Consider the following 23,481-nt stretch of genomic DNA (forward strand, 5'->3'; position numbering starts at 1 on the left):
GTAACTTTGTTCGTTACTTCTGTTATTCTGTTAAATTGGTATGGAAAAGCAAGTCAGACCTTCACATTTTTTTAACCCTGTCTGAACTAACCATGTTGTTGTCTCTCTAGGTTGGTCTTGTATTACAATAAGGAGGAAGGACACTCGTATTTATACTACTTGGATGTACTCATCTGGGCTGATGGAAGCTATGTGGAAGTTCTTGGATCAGAACGGTTCCAAGAGGAGTAAAAAGCACAATGCCTGATGAACTTAAACAACCCATTGAATCTTGGGGGGCGTGCAGGGCTGAAGAAATCTGCATGTGGCCGATCTTATACACCTTCAGCTCTGAACGGAAAAGCTCATGAACCTTTTATTATTTGTCAATGAAAAGAAATAAAGCACATTCGTTTAATTTCCAACGCTTAGCATACATCTTGATGGAAAGGGGTTTTTCCCCCTCCCCAATCCTCCCCCTTGCAGAAAAGACTGTTTTTGTACAAACAAACAAACAAAAAAAGAACTCAGTTGCAGTGGTGGAATAGAGTACAAGCATCTTTACTGTTGTGTGACTGAACTACTGCATTTCTATTTATTAAGTGGTAGTGTACGTTTGTCAGTGTAACAAAATGAAGGAGCCAGTTTGAGTATTTCTGCTTATTTCATCACATGGATGTCATCGTCGAAAGGAAAAAAATCTTGGGAGTATGACTGTCTGTTAGGGAACATGAAAGTCTTGGATGTCTTTTTGTATCTGTGGAGTGGTACAAAAATGTGCTGGTTTGACTAGTGCATTTGTTTCTCCATAAGCAATGCTGCCAAATCAATAAAAAAACAGATTTGTACTTTGATCTTCAATAGATCACTGATTTGACTCAATAGTATTGCACGATTCAGTGCAGGCGTTTATATGTTGCCTGAATTATTATTTATTATTCTGTTCATCTTACAGTGGTGAGGGAGGCAACCCTTTAGGTTTTTTTGGTTGTTGGTAAAGAGCAGCCTGTACATAAAACTAAGAATTTTAGTATTGCTATCGGGATGTTAAGACTGAATGTGTTCAAGCTTTTTGCAAAATTGCACATATTTCTTTTGTCTACTTGCTTTTTTAAACAAGAAAAATGATGTCCATAGTTTTAAACAAAGTACGTTTGTGTAAATAAGAAAAATTGTTGCTAGTAATAATATGATTCTGGATTATGGAGCAAATGGAACGGTTTACTGTCCCCTGAGCCAGCAAATGAAAATGCACCTGTGCAGACAGCTCTGAACATCTTCTGGGTAGATACTGACCTTAATCAATATGCAAGAGTATGTCTCAGCCCCCCCCCCACCCGGCCACCCACCCTCATTTATGAGGTATGCCGAAGTATTTTACATGTATTCCATACCTAGCAAGTACAAGTTTACTAGAGAAAACTGTTACATTGCATTACGCACACCAGAAATTTGTGGGGTGAAGAAGGACTCAGACCTGTATCCAGTACAGCCTATTTTCTCTTGTATCCTGCTAGAAAACAGAACAAGTGGGATCTGGAAGAACCTGCCAATTGTAACAGGCACTTTTATACAGTGGCCTGACTTTGTCCCTATTCTAGAAAGGTCAAAATACACGAGTATATTTGATGCAGTGATAATTGGACCTTGTGCAATCCTTTACTATAGGCACAAAATTCAGTACAGAGAACATTTTTAATCGGATCAAATTTAACCATACAGCCTGATATTTATTCAGTTTTCTTGCCATTGTTCCTAACTCTCCCTACAACTGCGTGTTATTTTACCCTGTAGCAGCGTATTGAAGTCCGTTTACTCTGAACAGCTACTTAAGTTACATTACCACTTGAGCTGTTGAGGAGCAATTTCAGTTCTTAAGATTCAGTCGCATGTAATTGATCTGAACTTGTTGGAAGTGGTGGGGTTGTAATCTCTGTTTAGGAAAATTGCACTGTGGGATCCACGAGGACATCATGACTTGCATCCCAAAGTCCACGTCTTAAATGCGTCTTTTCTTGCAAGTTATTTGGATTGATTGATAGGCTAAAGAAAATATTTCTTATCTTAAAAGCCAAAATGCAACTAGGCTCAATTCTGCATGCCCTATTTGACCAAACACGCAAGTGTTCAATAGAAGAAAATATTAAAGGGAAAAATGTGTGCTCTCGAATGTGCAGATGTTTTGTGATTCCAGCATCTTAACAGATGGCTAGCTACTGAGCCTATCAGCGCAGATGGATGTTTGAATAAACGTATCATTTTCATACCATTTTGTTTTGAATTACATCTAAAAGTAAGTCAAAATGACTGTGTTCCAACCATTAGATGCTTACCTAAAATGGCACCTGCCTTACAATATAGCACCAGGCTATCTCTCTCAGTGCAAGTATTATATACTTCAATCTCTGAAGAAATCAATTGACCCAGTAAATATTTACAATACAACACTGTTTTGCAAGTACAGGGCAGTCCTCGGTATCTGTGGAGGTTCCTTTCCCAGAACCCCATCGTTACCAAAATCCACTGATGATTGAATCTGTGGGTTTCAGGGCCTCAAATCCTCTGAACCCGACTGCAGCTACACTCCAGTTGCAGACAGAGGACCTTTTGAGGTTCACAACTTCTGGTTTTCAGCCAAAACAGGAATTCGAGGTTCTCGCTTTTCGGAGTCCTCAGAAGGTCCTCCAGAGGAAAAGGGAGCACAGCTCCCATTACCTCCAGAGGGTGTAGAGGTGGGACCCACCTGCAGGTTTGGAACCTGAAGATGATCAAATCCACAGGTTCCAAATCCACAGGTAACCTATATAACGTCTGGAAGGCAAGAAGTCTTGCACAGAAGTTATACAGGCTTCTACTCACACACCAGAGTCGAGGCATACACAATTATAAAGTACCAGATCACTTTAAGCAGTTACTTTGAAATACGTTTTTTAGTTTTGGGAAGTTTCCTTGCTTTGCTCGGATTGGGAACTATTTTTTTAACTTTGAGAGCTTGTAAAGTCACATCAGGAGAGGTTAACTTGTTGCTGTCCAGTCTTTTCCGCTTGTGACTTGGAGAGCACTCCTCTGGCTCGGATTCCATATGCAATGCCAATTCCAAGTCCGTTAGATCCGTATCTTCGCTCACCTGGGGTTGTTCATTTCCACACGGAATAATCCACGGCACATCCAAACTAGGGATTCGTGGAATAATCACTTTGGTTACTTCTGCAAAAGCATCCGTGTTCTTTTTAAATCCCAGTGCTAGAATGGATGTTAAGCCCAGAACAGGGCCTATGGTTTCACTGAGGCGTGGAACCTGCCCAGCTGGGACAGCTCGGCTTGCACTCAGTAGAATAATGTGTGACGTCATCATGATAGGTTTCGCAGATTTGCACACCAGCACCAGAAGTAGTTCATTTTTCTCCAAAGCTTTGGTTACTTCATTGATCCCAATCGCCAACTGGTTTCTGATGTTCTGGTTGGTCCACCCATGTTTTTTAGTCTTTGCTGTTTCATTCTCATCCTGAAGTTTGCTGGTGCATTTTTCTTGATCTTGTTTTTTTCTAGAGCGGGGCTTTTTCTTCCTCCGAGCCTCTACCTTTCTAAAGTCAATTTTTTTCATAACTTCTTTTAAGGCCTCCAATATGAAGTGTGTGTTTGCTTGCTCCAGGGGACTCCACTGGACAGCAAATGGGTTATTCAGAGATGTCTTTACAATCATTTTATTTGATTTACGAACTGATCCCTTCCCTTCCTGAGCAGCCATCTTGCTGCTCCGTTAGATTTTGACACTTCAGCTGCAAATGAAGAGAGACAACACAGGCTGTAAATAAAGAGAACTATAACATCCCATATAATCTGTTCTTCAATGCACTCTTGCTTCTTGATTCATTTTGCTAATGCACCAACTCAACACAACTAAGTTCTTGTTACAGAAACATCTACAAAGAAGTAAATTATTGGGAAACGGGGTTGTTTCCTTGTGAAGAATTACATGCCCCAGACTACAAAAATGTAGTTGAAGAAGTCTGCAAATGGGGGGGGGGCCTCCCGTTGGAATTGAAAGCAACACATTCCATCTGATGTTGAACTTCCTGAATGCTATCTTTTGATTTTACAAACTGCAGATTGTTGGGGACCCTACCACATGTCCCTTGTTTTACTTGCCACCTAAGCCCAGTGATTCTCAACCAGTGTGCCACAAATGGTCCGCAAGTGTTCCATGGGAGTTTGAGGAAAGGTCGCTTATTAGTAGGGCCATTGGGGGATGTGGGGATGGAAAAGGTTGAAAATCACTGATCTAGCCTAATGAAGAATCCCATAGGATTTGAAAGCTTGCTGTTCTGTTTGACATCTTGAAACATTTTGATTGAACCTTAGCATTACTCTACGTAAATAGCAAAGGTGTTGTGGGACTTGACTGTACCTGTTTAGTATACTGAAAATCTAGAAGCAAAAGTCAGTTCCAGTGTAAAGAAAATTTGGGTCCTAAATGTGAAAAGAGTATGGGCATCTTAATAGGGATAACCTCAAGTCACAGAAACTCAGCTTCCAAGTGGAATATATTTCTCAACCATATTTGAAAGACAACAATCATCAGCCTTAAATGTAGGTTCAACTTCTCCATTTCCTGAGAAATGGATTATATCCATTGGATATATATTATGGATTATATCCATTGTCCTCACATGGATATAATCCGCATGGTGGTTCTGTAAACGCCCCATTACAATGAATTGAAGCAAGAAGAGGGCTTCAATTGGGCTGGATTGGGCCCACAGTGTGCATTTTTCAATAGGGTTCATTACTTAAACTGTGGTTGCCTTGATCTGTCACTTCTAAGATATTAGTCACACTGTCCAGTTGTATATTTTATGCTTACCTGAACCTCCACACAATTCATATGGATGACAAATTTAAAACTACAAAACAACAGGAAAAAGCGGTTTGAATCACAGGCTAATGGTGATCTTCAGCAGCAGCGTAGCTACAGGAGGGCAGCATGGTAAGTACTGCTGGTGCTGTGCCATGTAAGTAGCCCCCTCCCACTCACCATTGGAGCCATTTTTGGCTGCGAAACATGTTGCCCTTGCTGCCCAGGATGGCTCTGACGGTAAGTGGGAGGTGCTGCTTAGTCAGCGTGTTGCAGTGTCTGCAGTACTTACCGTGTCACCCCATAGCTTCGCTACAGATCTTCAGCACAGCTCTTCTTGAAGCCAGCTGTTGTCTCTCATGTTTTCAGATAAAAACTATAGCTGAGGGTACATTTTGTGCCTCTGCTGGGCTGGAGTTCATGCGTGCTAGCTATTTGCATATTTAAAAACAGTCTGCTAAAGTAGAGGAAGTTCACAAGCCTTATTTAATCTATTCAAAGCAGCTGCTATGTGCTAAACACAAATTAGGCCAAGCGTACAAACACACTGGGAAGAGGAATCTGAGGCCATCTCAAAAGTATAATATAATGCAGCAGGAATTACTGTACTTGTTGTAAGCAAAAGCAGGGGAGGGGTGCGGCAAGTCAATACACCCCTTTCTTTTCCATATGTTCAAACTATTCTAAAGCAAATGCCGCTGGCACTGATGTGACACCGATGATGAGAGATTTCTGGAAGGCCACCTGAGGGCTGCGCTGGGGCTGGGGCAAGCCAAGGGAAGAAGACAAGAGACAAGAAGGTGGAGGAAGAGGACAGGTGAAGCAACCCCTTCCCCACTGTTGTTATCTGAGGCCTTGTTGCTAGGCCAACAGCTTTCAATGAGTCAAGGAATAGCCAGCATGGAGAAACAGAAATTGCCACAACCTTCAAAGCATCAAGAGATATCCAGCACGGAGAAGGAAGTATCAAATGTTAGAGATGTCAGTGAGCCCTCATCACCCAGCCCCATAAAGTTCGGATTTAGGTTCATAAAGTACATAGAGTGTGTGGTGAAAAGAGTCTCCTAGAACCTAACCCCATTTTCCCCATAGGTTCAGTGATTCAGAATCTGCTAATTTGGTACCCACTAGGTCAGCGATTTCCAACCACTGTGCCATGGTACATTGGCATGCCACGAATGGTCCGCAGATGTGCTGAGGGAGTTGGGGGGGGGTCATATTTTAATAGGGTCAGGGGGGATGTGAGCCCCCTGCTGGCAGTGCAATGTGCCTTGTCAATTATCAAAAAACCAATGGTGTGCCTTGACAATTGTAGCACTTTGTCAGGTGCCATGAGATGGAAAAGGCTGAAAATCACTGCACTAGGTTTTCCAGGAATCTAACCCTACCGGAGAACCCTAACCTGTATATTTGAACGCCATAAGAAGAACCCTAATGGATCAGGCCAAAGGTCCATCTAGCCCAGCTTCATGTATCTTACATTGGCTACCAGATGCCTCAGGGAGCCCACAATAAGAGACCTGCATCCTGGTGCCCTCCCTTGCACCTGGCATTCAGAGGTAGCCTACTTTTAAAAACAGGAGGTTGCACATACTTATCATGGCTTGTAACCTGTGATGGAATTTTCCTCCTCAACACAGGACGGGTGCAAATCTCACAAGCAGAGGGTCATCACCTGACAATCAGGATGCCATAAGAACATAAAAAGCCCCACTGGACCAGGCCAAAGGTCCATTTAGTCCAGTTTCCTGTATCTCAAAGTGGTCCACCAGATGCCTCAGGAAGCACACAAGACAACAAGAGATCTGCATCCTGGTGCCTTCCCTTGCGTGTTGCATTCTGAGACAGCCTACTTCTAAAACCCAGGGGGATTTTTAATTATTTGTAAATTGTTTTAATTATTGTTTTTAATTTTTAATTTTGTATTTGTTGGAGCTAATTGTTGTAGGCCGCCTTGTGTGCCCATAGGGCAAAAAGGCAGGATATAAATTAATATAATAATAACTAATAATGTACAACCCATCATGGCTCGTAACCTGTGATGGACTTTTCCTCCAGAAATTTGTCCAATCCCCTTTTAAAGGCACCCAGGCCAGATGCTATCATCACATCCAGTGGCAAGGAGTTCCACAGACCAATAGCGCGCTGTGTAAAGAAATATATTCTTTTGTCTTTCTAGGCCACAACATGCCATGGAAAGGGAAAACGAGCACAGCAGGGAGAGGGCGAGATCCTGCCCCATTTGCTCTGCGCAAGGAGTTTCTTGGCTGGAGGAGCACCCAAAGGCAGCATCCCCACCAGGGAAAAGGGATTCCGGGACCGCAGATCGCCTCTTCCCACGTGGCGACCTCCTTCCACGCGGGAAACCTCCGCAGTGCCCGCCCCCTGCAGCCCTGCTCCCCGTGCACACCGGCAGGGCGCTCTCTGCTCCTAGAGCTGCAAGCAGAGACTGCTCCGGGGGCTCACCAGAGCAGCGGCTGCCTCCCGCGATGCCTCTCCGGACAGCCGATTTCCTACCAGGCTGCAGCAGCAAAGGGACCGTCCAGCCAGCGGAAGGGGCCGGCTAAGCAGCAGGCGGAACAGGCAGCGAGCAGCCGAGACGCGAGGCAAGAGCGCAGGCTGCAGCTGGTCTCCTCCACTGACTCCTAGAGGTCGCTGTGCCTGCTTTGCCATTGGCACTGCTGCTGCTGCCCCGGGGTCCGCTGCCCCGCTGCAGTGCCAGCAGGTGCCATGCAGTGCTTACCCCCCAAGTAGGTCCCGTTGCAGGGTGACCAGATGTCATCATCGCAAAAGAGACCAGGCACCCCAAAATGCAGGACATCCAAGAAAAATGTAGGACATGACACAATAAAAGCTAAAAGCACTCTTATATATTGATTTCATGTGGTTAATTTAAACACTAGACTGCTTATTGTTAAATTTAAAACTCTAACGCATATAATTTATTACATGTGATTTATTAATTGCAAGAGCGCTGCCTTCAGGGGCCCATTCACAGGGAAAAAGAGGACATTTAAATTCTTTCCCAGGACATGAGAAACAGGACGTGTCCTGGAAAAAGAGATCAGAGGAGATCAATCTGTAACTGACTGTGAACAATCAATTGAAATAACCCACTACCTTCGGACCAGCCACCTGGAAAAAGAGGGCATCTGGTCACCCCATCCCGGTGGTTCCCAAACTTTTTCAACTAGCAGCTCCCTTGATCAACTGGGTCATGGGCCGCAACTCCCCATTAGGTCTACAATCCTATACATTGGATAGGGCAGTGGGTTCTTTGCAAGGATTCCATGGCTCCCTGGGCTGGTGTCTGTGGCTCCCCCGGGAGCCACAGCTCGCTGTCCGATCCCAGTGTTTCTCAACCAGTAGTATGGGTGACACCAGTAGCACCTGAGTTGGTGTCTGTAGTACCACCAGTGGTACTTGAGGTGGTGTCGTGGGACCCCTGCACTCCTGCCGCCCAGCAGTGACACCAGGAACGCGACACAACAAACAGCAGTAGGAGGTTCAGTTTGCCGAGCAGAGCTTCCAAAGCATGCTTTTCTCTGCTAAAAAAGCCCTGAGCCTCTGACTGGTGTTTGTTGCATTGTATCTGGCCTCCCAAACCAGAAGTAACTGGTGATTGTGTCATCACCAGTTACTCCCAGTGGTACTTTGAATGGGTGGACCATGCAAAGTGGTACAGTGGAGCTCAAGCGTTGAGAAACACTGCCCTATTCCATTGACTCCACAGGGGCATACTTGCAGGTGACCCTACATAGGGCTGGGTGGCCCCTGCTGTTTGCTCAGGAAATGAGTACAGCGCCTTTCTGTTAAAATGCACAAGCACAGTTTAAGACAATGCATATTAGAACACTCACTTTGGAATGACTCTCCAGCATTACAGAAGCAGAGCAGCTTTGTACTTCGACTTCCAGTGGATGTTGGTCCCAAAAGTTAATATTGCAATAGAGTTCCCACTATTTTGCCACTATTAGGGCTCCTGGGTAGCTCAATTAACTTCCATGGTGAGAAAAGCTTCACTTGTCGAAAGCCCAGTTAAAACAAAAAATGTGGCAACTCTATGCTGGTATTTTATGTGCCAAAAACAGTTCTTCAAATGTAGCATCTGCATTCTTTTTCCAAAAATTGAGCCTCTATCATACTTTTAAATAGGATTTAATTAGAATGACATTTTAATTTGATCCAAGAATCAGCACCAGTACTTTTTTTTTTTTTAATGCTCACCTGTAGTTTATAGCAGTGTTCTTCATCCTGTGTGTTGGGACCCCAATGGGGCTGCAAAACCTCATTTTGGAGGTTGCTGCAAATTTTCCATGCCTGGGCAAGAGAGGGCATTATTGGATCCAATCCAATAATGGATTACCATTCCAAAACAGAGTTCTTGATATAATCCTGCACAGCCTCTTCTTGTTGTCTTGCCCTGCAGCTCCTAAGGTCAGCCCTGCTTAAGGTTGTTGTGAAGACGCAAGAGGATGGGGAAAATAGGACATGCAGAGGCAGGGGGTGGGCGGCAATGGGGGCAGATCAGGTCCCTGGAAAGGGGCAGGATTGGCAGTTGATCCCCAGTTATTTATTTATTGGGGTTGCAGCATAAAAAGGTTGAATGCCTCTGGTTTTCAGCACATGCCTATGCATGTCTTCTCAGATGTAAGCTCCGCTGAGTGTCAGTAGGATACTCTCAGGTAAGGGCTACATTCTATGAACACTTTCCTGGAAGTAAGCCCCATTGAACACAATGGGACTTACTTTTGAGTAGACTTGCATAGAATTGTGCTGTAGGATTGCGGCCTTAAAGATTTATTTTTTAAAGAAAATCTGTTTCCACCACACTTATTTCTGTTTATTTATAAGACATAAAACACACTTATGTCTTATATTTTCTTCAAAGTAAGGATGAGAGACAAAATTTTGCATCTACATTAATCTGAATTTCTCCTGTGTATAGCCCCTGCTATAAGTTTGAGAACCCCTGAGCTGAGCTCATTGATGAACCTGCACTGCAGAAAATAAACACGAGGTGGCGCTGCATGAGAAGAATGTTTAAATCCATCGCTCCAACTGTACTGTAATATGAAGAATATTCTTATAGCCATTTTGTCATTTGTTTTAGCGTGTACACATTTTAAATCACTATACAGTTGCTATCCGAAACAAATTTATTAAGGCCTCCAATTGAACTCACATTGGGCTTGCGTCTGGTGTTGTTGAAAAGTCATGTGGAAACCTAGTTTGTTTTATCAGCAGGGGTGACGTTAACATTGAATAATTATGGTTTGAGAATCTTAATGCATTTGGCCCAGGTGACTGAAAGAGAGGATTGGCCAGGCTGACACCACTCTGGCCATATGGAAAGGAGCGCGGTGGACAGAACTGCATGCATTAACTATCTGACTCTTGGGAAAAGGAAAAGGTTGGGGAAAAAATATTTTAAGTTGCTGAGGGCCAGATCAGTAGGGTATGGGGGAGGGAATGCCATGCCTGGGGGGGGCACCACTAGCCTCTTATAAAAGAGGAGAGAGGGGGTGGCCCAGAATGCAGCTGAATTGTGGCCGAATTGGCCGCAACTTGCAGCCACTCTTGCCGTGATTCCTCTCCTGGTGGCCTAGAGTGGCAACATGCCGGGAGTTGCAACTCCTGGTGCACTGCCGCTCTAGGCTGCCTCTTTCCTCTGAGTGGGCAACCCAGAACACTGCTGAATCATGGCCATAGGGGCCATAGCTCACAGTCACTCTGGGCACGATTCTGCACTGCTCTGGGGCCTGGGCCGCATCATTCATTTTGTCTGAGGAGATGAAAGATGCGCTCCAGAGCAGCACAGAATCATGTCGGGAGAGGCTTGAACTCCAGGCGCAATTCTGGAAGTGATTGCAGTGGTGTGATGATGTCACCGCAATTGATGTATAGAAATAGGAAAGGCAGAAGTGCCCACAAACACTCTTTCCCCACTTACCTTACTGCTTTCCTCTTCCCACTCTCTGGATTGATAAAAGAAAATGGGGAGTAGAGCAGTGGACTAAAGTGTCACAGGCTCTCCTTTGCACATCCACTCCATACCCCTCACCCTGTTCCAGTTCACAGAGAGTGGGAAGACTAAAGGAAGAGTGGGGGGGGGGGGAAGCAGCATTTGGCACACCATGCCAGGCACCAGGAGGTGGAACAGTAAAGTACCAGTAAACTTTATTGTCCAAAATAAAGAAAAAGAAAACACATGAAGAGTGCGTTGCTGGGGAGGAGGGGTGCTTTATTTTTGCCCTGCTCAAGTCAATAGGACTTGGCTGCTGCAGGAACTTTTCAGACTTTAATCCAAGGTGGTTTACATAGGCAAGCTGTTCTAAAACCCCTTAGGGATTTTTACAATTGAATAGTTCTAGTCTTTCTTAGAACTCCTCCTTCCAGCTGGATTCCTTCCTGGTCTGGCCTCTCTCTAGCCCCTAGCCTCCCACGCTCTGCCTCTCTGCCACCGAGTCTGAGTCCGTTGCAGAGAGGAGGTGGCAGCTCCGAGGGTCAGCTCATAAGAACATAAGAACAGCCCCACTGGATCAGGCCATAGGCCCATCTAGTCCAGCTTCCTGTATCTCACAGCGGCCCACCAAATGCCCCAGGGAGCACACCAGATAACAAGAGACCTCATCCTGGTGCCCTCCCTTGCATCTGGCATTCTGACAAAACCCATTTCTAAAATCAGGAGGTTGCGCATACACATCATGGCTTGTACCCCATAATGGATTTTTCCTCCAGAAACTTGTCCAATCCCCTTTTAAAGGCGTCCAGGCTAGACGCCATCACCACATCCTGTGGCAAGGAGTTCCACAGACCGACCACATGCTGAGTAAAGAAATATTTTCTTTTGTCTGTTCTAACTCTCCCAACACTCAATTTTAGTGGATGTCCCCTGGTTCTGGTGTTATGTGAGAGTGTAAAGAGCATCTCTCTATCCACTCTGTCCATCCCCTGCATAATTTTGTATGTCTCAATCATGTCCCTCCTCAGGCATCTCTTTTCTAGGCTGAAGAGGCCCAAACGCCGTAGCCTTTCCTCATAAGTAAGGTGCCCCAGCCCTGTAACCATCTTAGTTGCTCTCTTTTGCGCCTTTTCCATTTCCACTATGTCTTTTTTGAGATGCGGTGACCAGAACTGGACACAATATTCCAGGTATGGCCTTACCATAGATTTGTACACTATATCTATACACTATTTGTAAACTATATCTAAAGTTTTGATTTTTTGCCCCAATGTGCATGACTTTACACTTACTGACATTGAAGCGCATCTGCCATTTTGCTGCCCATTCTGCCAGTCTGGAGAGATCCTTCTGGAGCTCCTCACAATCACTTCTGGTCTTTACCACTTGGAAAAGTTTGGTGTCGTCTGCAAACTTAGCCACTTCACTGCTCAACCCTGTCTCCAGGTCATTTATGAAGAGGTTGAAAAGCACCGGTCCCAGGACAGATCCTTGGGGCACACCGCTTTTCACCTCTCTCCATTGTGAAAATTGCCCATTGACACCCACTCTCTGCTTCCTGGCCTCCAACCAGTTCTCAATCCACGAGAGGACCTGTCCTCTAATTCCCTGACTGTGGAGTTTTTTCAGTAGCCTTTGGTGAGGGACCGTGTCAAACGCCTTCTGAAAGTCCAGATATATAATGTCCACGGGTTCTCCCGCATCCACATGCCTGTTGACCTTTTCAAAGAATTCTATAAGGTTGGTGAGGCAAGACTTACCCTTACAGAAGCCATGCTGACTCTCCCTCAGCAAGGCCTGTTCGTCTATGTGTTTTGAGATCCTATCTTTGATGAGGCATTCCACCATCTTACCCGGTATGGATGTTAGGCTGACCGGCCTATAGTTTCCCGGGTCCTCCCTCTTTCCCTTTTTAAAGATAGGTGTGACATTTGCTATCCTCCAGTTTTCTGGCACCGTGGCCGTTTTGAGGGACAAGTTGCATACCTTAGTCAAGAGATCTGCAACTTCATTCTTCAATTCCTTAATAACTCTTGGGTGGATGCCATCAGGGCCCGGTGACTTATTGATCTTTAATTTATCAATGAGGTCTGAAACATCTTCTCTTTTAACCTCTATCTGACTTAACTCCTTGGTTAGGAGGGGCCGTTCGGGCAGCCGTATCTGCCCGAGGTCTTCTGCCGTGAAGACAGATGCAAAGAACACATTTAATTTCTCTGCCATCTCTAAGTCTCCTTTTAGCTCCCCTTTCCCTCCCTCACCATCCAGAGGGCCAACCGCTTCTCTGGCGGCTTTCCTGCTTCTAACATATTTGAAGAAGCTTTTATTATTCTCCTTAATGTTGCTGGCCATGCGTTCCTCATAGTCTCGCTTGGCGTCCCATATCACCTTCTTACATTTCTTCTTACATTACAGCTCATCAGTATATCAGCGGGTCGTCAGTTCTCCGGTACTTCTGAGTAAACATGCATAGAATTGGATTTTCAGGATGCAATTCTAGATACACTTTCCTGAGAGTAAGCTCCATTGGTTACTTACTTCTGAGTAGACAGGCATAGGATCAGACTCAGGCTGCAATCCTATACACACTTTCCTGGGAGTAAGCTCCATTGGCTATAATGGGATTTACTTCTGAGTAGACATGCATAGGCTTTGGCTTTCAGGCTGCAATCCTACACACATTTTCCTGGGAGTGAGCACCACTGAACACAGTGGGGCTTACTTCTGAGTAGACATGCATAGGCTTTGGCTTTCAGGCTGCAATCCTACACACATTTTCCTGGGAGTGAGCCCCACTGAACACAGCGGGACTTACTTCTGAGTAGACATGCAAGGCTTGTGCTGTAACCCAGTTCCGACCGCACTGCCTTGCCACCCAACGCAAGGATGCTCCAGCTCCCGCCCGCCCAGTGACGCTGACCTCAAGCTTCTTTCTCGGATAACGGACCCAAGTGACGTCCCAATGCCCTCCCCATCCAATGAGAACTGTTTGCGCGTCCACGGACTATAAAAGGGGCTGCGGGGGAAGCTGGCTGGGCTTTTGTCAGCGGTGCTGCTTTTGCGAGGTGGTGCTGCGCTAGTCGCCGGAGTCAAGGATGTCTGTCCAGGTAAGAGCACCTGGGGAGGGGGCTGCCCCTGGAGCCAGAGGCAGGGGTCGCAGCGGGGCTGGGCTTCCTTCCTGACTTGGCAAGCGATCCGCAGGGCACGGAGGGGCTCTCTCAAAGTGTGTGCTTCTTTCCCTCGCATGCTGTAGCTTCTCTTTCCGACTGCACCAGTTCACAACATCATCGTGGGGAGGGGCCTAAGAGTGTTTATTCAGCACGCTTCAATCGGACTTCACAGCCCAATCCTTTTCATGTCTACTCAGAAGTAAGTCCCATTGTAGTCAGTGAGGCTTGCTTCCAGGTAAGTGTGCCTAGGATTGTAGCCTCAGTGCCCTGTGAGTCACCATAGCATTGCAACCACCTTACTCCCAAACAGGCAATTAGGGGGAGTCTCCCAGTACTTACATGTGTGCTGTGACTTGATCATCCCTCCTGCCAGAGATGAATGCATAAGCATTGCATGATCAAACATTGTGACTGAGACCACAACCAACTACCTTTCTCCCCCCCCCCCATTGGAGGGAAATGTACCAGGAAGCAGTGCCCTGTATGAAATTACATTTCCAAGTGTCAGTTGCAAGGAGGGGATTGTGGAAATGTTTGGGCTGAGAACTACCACATCAGTGGTTTTGGAAATATTTTGGCTGCAGTGAGTATTTCTGTCTTTCAGAGGTCTGCATACCTTTAGCTGCCACAGTTTCATTTTCTTTCAGGGACTAGCCATTGCTTAGTTAAGTATGACCTCCGCCCCCACCTTGCTCTACAGATTTGTTTGGACCAAATTTGTTTGCATTTGCAGATGTGTTTTATACACCTATTCCTTGAGCTTCTCAGCATCAGTTGCCATGCAAGCTGCTCTTCCTACGTTTTCAAACTTGCAAACCTCAGCCATTTCCTGCATCAGAGAGAGAGAGAGAGAGAGAGAGAGAGAGAGAGAGAGAGAGAGAGAGATGTAGCTGATGAAGGCAACATCATAATCCCTTGCCCAGATGCAATCAGAATATAGGCACGAATTTAGCAGCTTTACTTAACTGCTTGTGCTGTGGCTGAATCCCCCAAAAGGGAATTTGATTTGTTGTGTAAAACACACAGGCTTTGAGGATATATGCACAGCAGGTGGGGAAGTGGTCATCCCAGCTACTGGCTTGCAACAATATTTAAATGCTGATGGACTGTGAACTGGGGGGGGAGGTTATTATTTCTGCAAAACAAGCCATAGACAACTAAAAATATGGGTGAAGAGTGGAAGAAAGAGGAATTAGTGGGAAAGGGAAGGAGGTATGGAATTAGGGGGGTGAATCCATTGGTGGGAGTTGAAAAAGCAGAGGTAGGGAAAGTGAATCCAGATTTGTAGTAGTAAGTATTTATATCACTGGGTCCAGAATATAATGGCATGAATGAGCTGTGGTGTCATGATGATCACATATGCTGGAAAAATTAAGGAAAGGGTGCCATATATTGGGTGCAACTCTGTAATTGGGTATACAGTGGTCCATTGTTTCATTTCAATGATGCATTATACTTGAATGCATACAGGGAGGGAGGTTATGAGGACTTCCAGCATTTGACAATCGCGTTTCTGTTGTGCTATCAAGAGCAAGTAGGTTACAGTTGGGATTTTAGTGCTGGCTGCCTGCCTGCTCACTTGGACGCCTTCCTATTGAGTTAGCAGATTATTCTTGGTGATCAGGGATACTTCTCTTCTGAGTATAAAGAGAGATTCCCAAGTGCATTCTCTCCTTAAGAGGGAGTGATGCTTAACACGGACCTTTTAATTTTAAGTTGGGAATCTTGGATGAATTGTTAATTACAATCTGATTCACAATTCTGAGTGAGACCAGACCAGTGTAATGTACGAGCTTTGTACGTATATCCTTGTGTCAAATTTTTCTCCTGTACTCCATGATGTGTGTACAATTGCATGTGTCTGTTTCCCTGTGATCCTAAATGATCCTATGCATTACACAGCTGAGAAGGAAATGGCACAAGGTGCCTTTTACTTTCCTGTATGGGATAGCTCTGCCTTTTGTGAAGTGTACATGAAGGCCAATGTAGAGTGTGCTTTCAACAGTGACAATCAAGATTTCAATTTTCAGTGAGCCATGGACTTCTTCTCTTCTTGGTGAACAGGTTGACCTCTCAACCAATACGTTGCTGTAGGTGCTACTGGAATCCGTGTGTCAGTCATGGCATGGCATCCTTTGCAATTGTTTATGATATTTCTAGTCTTGTTGATGGTCAATCTCCAGTTCCTTAGATCTTCCTTAATGTGTTTGAGCTACATTTTCTTTGGAGCTGCCCACTGATTCCTCCAATAGGGAGGTTGCTGTCTCCAGAGAAGTTTGTGTGGCAGCCATGAACTTTACAGAGTAGTCTCCTGGTAAGCCACTACTTACCATGGGCCATACTGGAAGGTGTTTTTCCTCCAGAGAAAGGAACAGACATATGTGTGGTGCAGGGTTGGGACTGTACCACCAGAGATCTCCAAAAAGTGTTGCTGCTGCTGCCAAATCTGAGTGCACACTCACAATCCAAATACATTAGCTTCTGTTGAGAGTGTGTGGATTGTGTTTGCACACTTACAGCTTTGGCAATGGTGGAGATGCTTTTTGGAGAACTCCAGTGGGCTGATCCTGTTGCCCCTGTACTGCAGGTTGGTGCTGTGGTATTAGCTGGTGTAGTGTCTTAAGAGGCTGAGCTGTGAATTGGGGCTTAACCAATGTGGGTCTTACCCCTCACTAGGTAGCCTAAGGCAAGCTGCTCCCTTTTAACCCCCTCTCCCCACCTGTAATAGAAGGACTATACTTACTTCCCTGATGGGGTTATTGTGAAGACTTGATCAAGCTGGTAGACGTGAAGTTGCTTTGCATAGAAAGCACATCCATCCATGTTGGCAACCTTCAGTCTCGAGAGACTATGGTATCACGCTCTGAATGGTGGTTCTGGAACAGTGTCTAGTGTGGCTGAGAAGGCCGATTTGGGAGTGGCAATCCCTTCCACACTGGGAGCAAGTGCAGTCTGTCCCTGGTCTGTCACCCTGGCTGTGGGCCTTCCTTCTTTGCCTCTTTGCCTCAGTCTGTTGGCCAAGTGTCTCTTCAAACTGGGAAAGGCCATGCTGCACAGCCTGCCTCCAAGCTGGCCACTCAGAGGCCAGGGTTTTCCACCTGTTGAGGTCCACTCCTAAGGCCTTCAGATCCCTCTTGCAGATGTCCTTGTATCGCAGCTGTGGTCTACCTGTACAGTGCTTTCCTTGCACGAGTTCACCATAGAGGAGATCCTTTGGGATCCGGCCATCATCCATTCTCACAACATGAGTGAGCCAACGCAGGCGTCTTTGTTTCAGCAGTGCATACATGCTAGGGATTCTAGCTCATTCCAGAACTGTGTTTGGAACTTTGTCCTGCCAGGTGATGCCGAGGATGCATCGGAGGCAGCGCATGTGGAAAGCGTTCAGTTTCCTCTCCTGTTGTGAGCGAAGAGTCCATGACTCGCTGCAGTACAGAAGTGTACTCAGGACGCAAGCTCTGTAGACCTGGATCTTGGTATGTTCCGTCAGCTTCTTGTTGGACCAGATTCTCTTTGTGAGTCTGGAAAATGTGGTAGCTGCTTTACCGATGTGTTTGTTTAGCTAGGTATCGAGTGAAAGAGTGTTGGAGATCATTGAGCCAAGGTACACAAAGTCAACCTCCAGTTCATGTGCAGAGATTGTAACACAGGGACGTGAGTCCACATCCTGAACCATGACCTGTGTTTTCTTAAGGCTGATCGTCAGTCCAAAATCTTGGCAGGCCTTGCTAAAATGATCCATGAGCTGCTAGAGATACAAATGTTAATTATTCTTGTCTATATCCCATGTATATAGGTGGTTCCTGCTTTGAGCCAGATCTTTGGATATAAAATCTGCAGGTAAACAGGCTCCACCTGTACACTGGTTTCTCGGAAGAAGGGCATGATACAAATGTGGTGCACAATATTGCATGTTTTTCCTCCAGAGCATCCACATTTGACTTCAGTGTTTCTAATAACTAATTCGCATAGGAACTGGCTAGTCCAGCAATTATCAATCTCACAGCACACACTGGTAAGGCTAAAATTACCAAGGCACACCATCAGTTTTTTATAATTGACAAGGCACACTGCACTGCTGGTGGGGGGGCCACACATCCCCCACTATCCCCACTAATAAATGACCTTTCCCCAAATTCCCACGGCACTCCTGTGGATCATTTGTGGCACACTTGCTGGGCTAGTCATAAATAGGGAGAAAAATGAACTCCAGGATCAGCATGACAATGTGGTCACTGTATTATAGTGTAACCAAATACTCATTAAGAGCCCAATCCTATCCAATTTCCCAGCACCAATGCAGCCCTGAGGTAAGAGAACAAACATCCCCTTACCTTAAGGAGGCCTCCATGACTGCCCACCCCCGCCCCCATGCAGTGCATGACCTGTTGGCAAGGGCCTTGTTGGATAGGATCTGTAGTGTAGCTAAAGAGGGAGCAAAACAGTAAGTACCATCTGCAGTACTTATTGTTTTGCCCCCCCCTAGCTACACTACTGGATGGAACTGGGCCCAAAGAGATTTCATGTACCCCCCCCCCCCTAACAAAAGTGGAATTCAAAAAAATTATTGCTTGCCACATATGCCATTTTTATAAACTAACAAGAAAGTACTTACTGGGGAGGAGGAGGAATTCCAACCAAGGCTCATTCTGCTGAGGGAGCAGATATTAAATAGAACTGGAGGGAGGCCAGGTGCCTTCAGTAACTGCATTGCAGCAGGCCTCACTCCCTTTCTCCTAGATTCATTCAGACTGTAGAGCATTCAGACAGCATGGATGTTGATGCATGCAAGCCTGATGAGCTCTTGGCTCTCAGCTCTCTCAGCCTGTGCAAGTTCCTTTCTCTGGATGGAATGAATGGGGACCTTTTAGAGCACCTAATCTGCTTTCATTATCCTTTCACATCTCCCCCGCTCCTCCAGCATAGCATGCTGACTTTCCATATTACCATTTAGAAGCTTTATTCCCACTGCAGTTTTCTGTTTGTTGTAGCTGTAAACAGATTCCTCGTCTGCAATGTGATTTCATGTTTTTTGAGAGAGTTTGGTGTTGTGGGCGCTTAAAATGCAAGTTGTTTATCTTGAGCAATATGGGGAAAAAGAGCACCATCCCTTTCTACCTCCCAAGGATGGCTAGTTAGGCAGCTGAAACCAGCATGTGGAATGACACTTTGCAGTCACTACATCCCGTTGTCCAGTATTTGCATATAAGGACACAGTATCTCGGAGGCTGTTAGAAATATTGGGAGGGACACAGTCCATCTTTTGAAGGGTAATTGAGTAGGGTGGAAAAATTGGAAGCTGCAATTGAAAATTTCTTTTTGCCCATTCAATCAGATTCAGGGAGCTTTAGATAGTAAGAGTATTGTAAGCTCAGCTTTTGCTGTCCATCACCCTTTATGAGCAATAAAACTTCTGGAGACTGACCTTATGCTTATAACCCAGCTGCAGAATGGGGACATCATACTACATAGAAAGTTCAGTTGCCTGAATTTAGATGTTCTTGGGTTTTTAAAAATGGGATTGTAAGACACACACACACACACACACACACACTCTTTAAAAACACACAGCTATCCTTATTGGCAGATCAACTCCCTTTTGGATAGAGAGTGATGCAAGATAAAGTCTTACTACAGGTACTTTCTAGGAAAGCATATTGTGGCAATAGGCAGTGTAATTTTTGTTGCAGCTGTAGGACAATTACTGTCTGCCTTGGTAGTTTTTTGTCAGATGCCTCAGGCAGTGATCAGAATTGAACACTTAAATAACTATTGAGTTGTTGCTCAAAATACCATCTAATTGGTTCCTACCACTTTAGGTACTATCTTGCCAGTGAATTCAGTGATGAATCTTGTTTCTTTATCCCAAGCAATAGTTTCTAGCATGCCAAATGAACCAGTGTCTTAAAGGGGCTGCACCATGGGTTGTGCGGAGCAATCTCCTATAACACAACCTTGCTGAATGCAATGCTCCCTCACTCTGGATGAGAAAATGCATTATGGGGGAAAATGCCTGGAGCAAGTTGAGCGCAATAGATGGTTATGACATTTTTCCTAGGCCTGAGCTTGGTGTGCCTTCCAACAAACTTTCTTGCTATTTTCAATATGCACAAGCAGCTGCTGCTATGCTGAAGTGAATGTTCAAATAGGGAGGCTGCTTATGTGTACTAGAGGCTGCAAATGTACAAAACCAACCACTGGGGCAGGATCGGTGCACAGAGAAAAGACAGAAGCAAAGTGGGTTGGGACTCAACAATTTGAGCATCAGCAGATGCAGAGCTCAAGGTTGGAGGGCCTTGGAAGACCACCTGGACACAACCGGAAGGCACTTCCTGTTTACACTGGCTACTTCCAGATGCATCCAGGAGGCCTTCTTAGGGAACCAGGAGGCCGTATGGAGGGTTGGGCTCCCCCCTGGTTAAGTTGTTGCGGCAGTGTGCCAGGTCCCCTGTAATTTCATTTATCCACAGAATTTGGTATTACGGGGATCTTGGAATGGATCCCTTGTGGATACTTAGACCCCACTGTAGCTATCTCCCAACTAGAATCAGTTTTAAATATTTAGTGAAACTGGGGGCATTCTAGGTTACACCTAACTCTTTGGAAGTAGTATGCAGCACAGTTCTGTACACCTTCTCATGGTACCAAGCACACAATGTTCAGTATGACTTACTGCCAGGTAGGAGTACTTATGATTACAGCCTAGTGCAATCTTGTTACTGCTGAGTAGACATGTATAGTATTGTACTACTAGTGAACTTTTTTCATTATAAAAGGAGGTACTTGAAGTTTCCATTTATTTTTTCCTCATTAGGCTGACTTTGAGAAAGCGGCAGAAAATGTCAAGAAATTAAAGACCAAACCAACGGATGATGAGCTGAAGGAACTGTATGGACTCTACAAACAGTCTATTGTGGGAGACAATAATACTGGTACCTATGTACACATCCCACATCGATTCATTTTGAAATCTCAATGCTAAAGATATGCAGGTTGATACTGAGCTCTTTGTTGTTGTTGTTGTTGTTTTGACAGAATGCCCAGGAATGCTAGACTTGAAAGCCAAAGCCAAATGGGAAGCATGGAATCTTAAGAAAGGTTGTAATGATTAGAAACCTTATTCTGATGAAACACCATCCTTATTTGAATGGAACAAAACAAAGAATAATGACTGCTAATTTTCTATTGCAGGTTTGTCGAAGGACGATGCCATGAAAGCCTACATTGCTAAAGCAAATGAGATGATACAGAAATATGGCATGTAGAATTCCCGCATTAACTCTTTAGTAGCTCTTGACTAGCTTAAGAGACGGGAACTTCCAATCTGGCATGAAACTTTACTAATACCTATTTAATGGTACAATTTTACAAGTTGTTTGATGGTACTAACTGTACTTGTTTACAATAAATTTTTAACTTGGTACAGAGTTGGTCTGGAATTTTTTTTGGGTTCATTTGTTAATAACACTGGTTCCCTTTCAGCCATTTTAATTTTTCACGACAATCTTCCTGTGGTCAGGGTCCGTTTTAAAGATGCGTTTTCAAAATGATTTCATGCTGAAGTAGGGGAGGAAACAACCAAAATGTTTAGGAATGATAGTGAGGTTGGGCTAGAATGGTGTCTCTGCCTTTCCAGATCCTGTCTGTATTTAATTCTAAATTTTGTTCTCCTTAAAATTCCAGGACATTGTACAAGAACTAAATTAAGTCAAGTGTAGGTGTTTTGAGATAGCTTATAAGACAAAGAGCTGTGGGGTTGATTCCAGGAATGTTGCTGACACTACTTGTTCTCGCAAATTACACTGGTGGGTTGGTGTATAAGCAGGGTCAGCCCATCCATGAAGCCAATTGAGGCTGATGCCTCAGGCAGCTGATGAGTGGGGTGGAGTGCACTCCTCTGCCTACTCACCTCCTCTAATGTTTGTCCTCCCTGCATTGGAAAAGGAAGAGGGGGACAGAACGGAAAAGGAAGGTGATGGGCCATAGTGTCTCACTAGCCCACAATTTCCCTCTCTTCCACACATCCACTTCTGCTCCATTCCCCTCTTCCTTTTCTAATCAGGCAGGAGGTGTGGTTTGGTGGTTGAACTGTTGCACTGCTTGAAGAGCTATGCAGGAACAACTTAGCCATGCCCTGGGAGGGGAGATGTGGAGACACAAAACCAAGTTGACAATGTTGCTATAGCCCAATGTGGGAGGATGGAATTGCTAATGGAGCCACTTGTGGTGAAAGAGAGCAGGGGAGTGTGGAGAAGGTCAGCTGGCAAGAATGGATAAGAGCTTGAGAACAGGCTTGATTTACAGTTGCCTGCAGAAGCTTGATGGCACACAGCCACACCATGAAGGGAAACATCTGGTGAACTGAGGGTTCAGTTATTTCCTTTCACAGAACCATATTGAAAATGGAATTGAATATTTGAACCACCATTGAAAAATGGTGGTTTAGGATTCATCTGTCTATATTAACATTGAATGCTGGGTAAAAAAACAGGCAGTATATAAATCTAGGGCAGTGGTTCCTAACCTGGGGTACATGTGCCCTCAGGGGTACTTGAAAAATCATTGAATAATGGTGGGAAAAGGCAGGTCTGTATTAGAACATCTTGCAGGGCTGACAAGGCAGGAAGGAAGACAACTATCTGGCTGCAAAAGCACCACAATTGCTAGTCTCTGATCATCAACTCATGTATTATCAGATATGGATCAGTAGTTGGAAACATTTAAATTTGGAATAACAGCAACTAATTACAAACATTTTGCTAGTATGAGTGATACAATTTATGGAAATAGGCTGCCAAGGGGTATGCAAGTAAAAATTGTTGGGAACAACTGATCTAGGGCACGGGAATCCAAACCTCAACCTCGGGGCCAGTTGCAGCCCACAGTAAGCCTGTATCTGGCCTGTGGCCCACTGAGCCTGTGGCCTACTTAACTGAACACCACGGGAGCTGTGTTGCGTGCAGCCTCCCAGGACCTCAGAACACCTTCTAAAAGCCTAAAAAGGGCCTGGTTTTCCTGAAGAAGTAACTTTATTGTGCCCTCTGAAGTCCTTAGAAGGCTTTCTGAGGGTCGGGGAGGCCTCCATTTGGGGGTCCATTTAAGTATGTGTGGTGTGTGTTGATGCTTGGAAAAGTCCTGGAAATTTGAGCCCATTCATTCGTCTAAGTTTCATCGCTAATGTATTTATTTTAAATTTTGTATTTAATTTTTTTCCTGTCCCTTGATACCATGCCAGATATTTGATGCCACCTTCTGGCAGAAATGGTTGGAGACCCCTGATCTAGGGGATGGGAGGTGCAGAGGCTGGCACATGAAAGGGGGCTGCATTTGGCATACTACCCCAGGCACCAGAAGGCCTTGAACCTATCGTAACACTCAGCATTGTGCAATACTGGTACAATATTATAATTTATGCTATTGTAGTTGTTGTCAGGATGCCACTTTCCCTGTCATTGCTGGTTTGAAATCAAGAAGCAGCTACACTTGTTCAATTCAGATATGGTTTAGCAGTT

The 23,481-nt window shown here is 45.0% G+C and overlaps 3 protein-coding genes across 4 annotated transcripts in view; 2 read left to right on the forward strand and 1 right to left on the reverse strand.

Annotated features, from left to right (window-relative positions):
* Nucleotides 1-2,238, forward strand: part of NMT2 (N-myristoyltransferase 2) — a 45,064-nt gene extending 42,826 nt beyond the window's left edge. For both annotated transcript variants that reach the window (XM_066628511.1, XM_066628512.1), the window contains exon 12: nucleotides 111-2,238. In XM_066628511.1, the coding sequence (XP_066484608.1) occupies nucleotides 111-131 (21 nt within the window). In that variant the 3' untranslated portion in view covers nucleotides 132-2,238. The remainder of the gene's footprint in view (nucleotides 1-110) is intronic.
* On the reverse strand, nucleotides 1,350-7,374 carry RPP38 (ribonuclease P/MRP subunit p38). Its single transcript, XM_066628527.1, has 2 exons — nucleotides 7,301-7,374; nucleotides 1,350-3,758 (listed from the first exon to the last, which is right to left on the reverse strand). Exon 2 carries the CDS (start codon nucleotides 3,725-3,727, stop codon nucleotides 2,891-2,893), a length of 837 nt encoding a protein of 278 aa, XP_066484624.1. The 5' UTR covers nucleotides 3,728-3,758; nucleotides 7,301-7,374; the 3' UTR covers nucleotides 1,350-2,890.
* A 6,472-nt stretch (nucleotides 7,375-13,846) lies between these two features.
* ACBD7 (acyl-CoA binding domain containing 7) lies at nucleotides 13,847-21,358 on the forward strand. The gene is made up of 4 exons (XM_066628535.1): nucleotides 13,847-13,906; nucleotides 20,784-20,901; nucleotides 21,005-21,067; nucleotides 21,161-21,358. Exons 1-4 carry the CDS (start codon nucleotides 13,895-13,897, stop codon nucleotides 21,232-21,234), a joined length of 267 nt encoding a protein of 88 aa, XP_066484632.1. The 5' UTR covers nucleotides 13,847-13,894; the 3' UTR covers nucleotides 21,235-21,358.
* Nucleotides 21,359-23,481: the final 2,123 nt, after the last annotated feature.

The sequence above is a fragment of the Tiliqua scincoides genome, chromosome 5 (genome assembly GCF_035046505.1).
Source record: "Tiliqua scincoides isolate rTilSci1 chromosome 5, rTilSci1.hap2, whole genome shotgun sequence".
Taxonomy (NCBI): Eukaryota; Metazoa; Chordata; class Lepidosauria; order Squamata; family Scincidae; genus Tiliqua; species Tiliqua scincoides.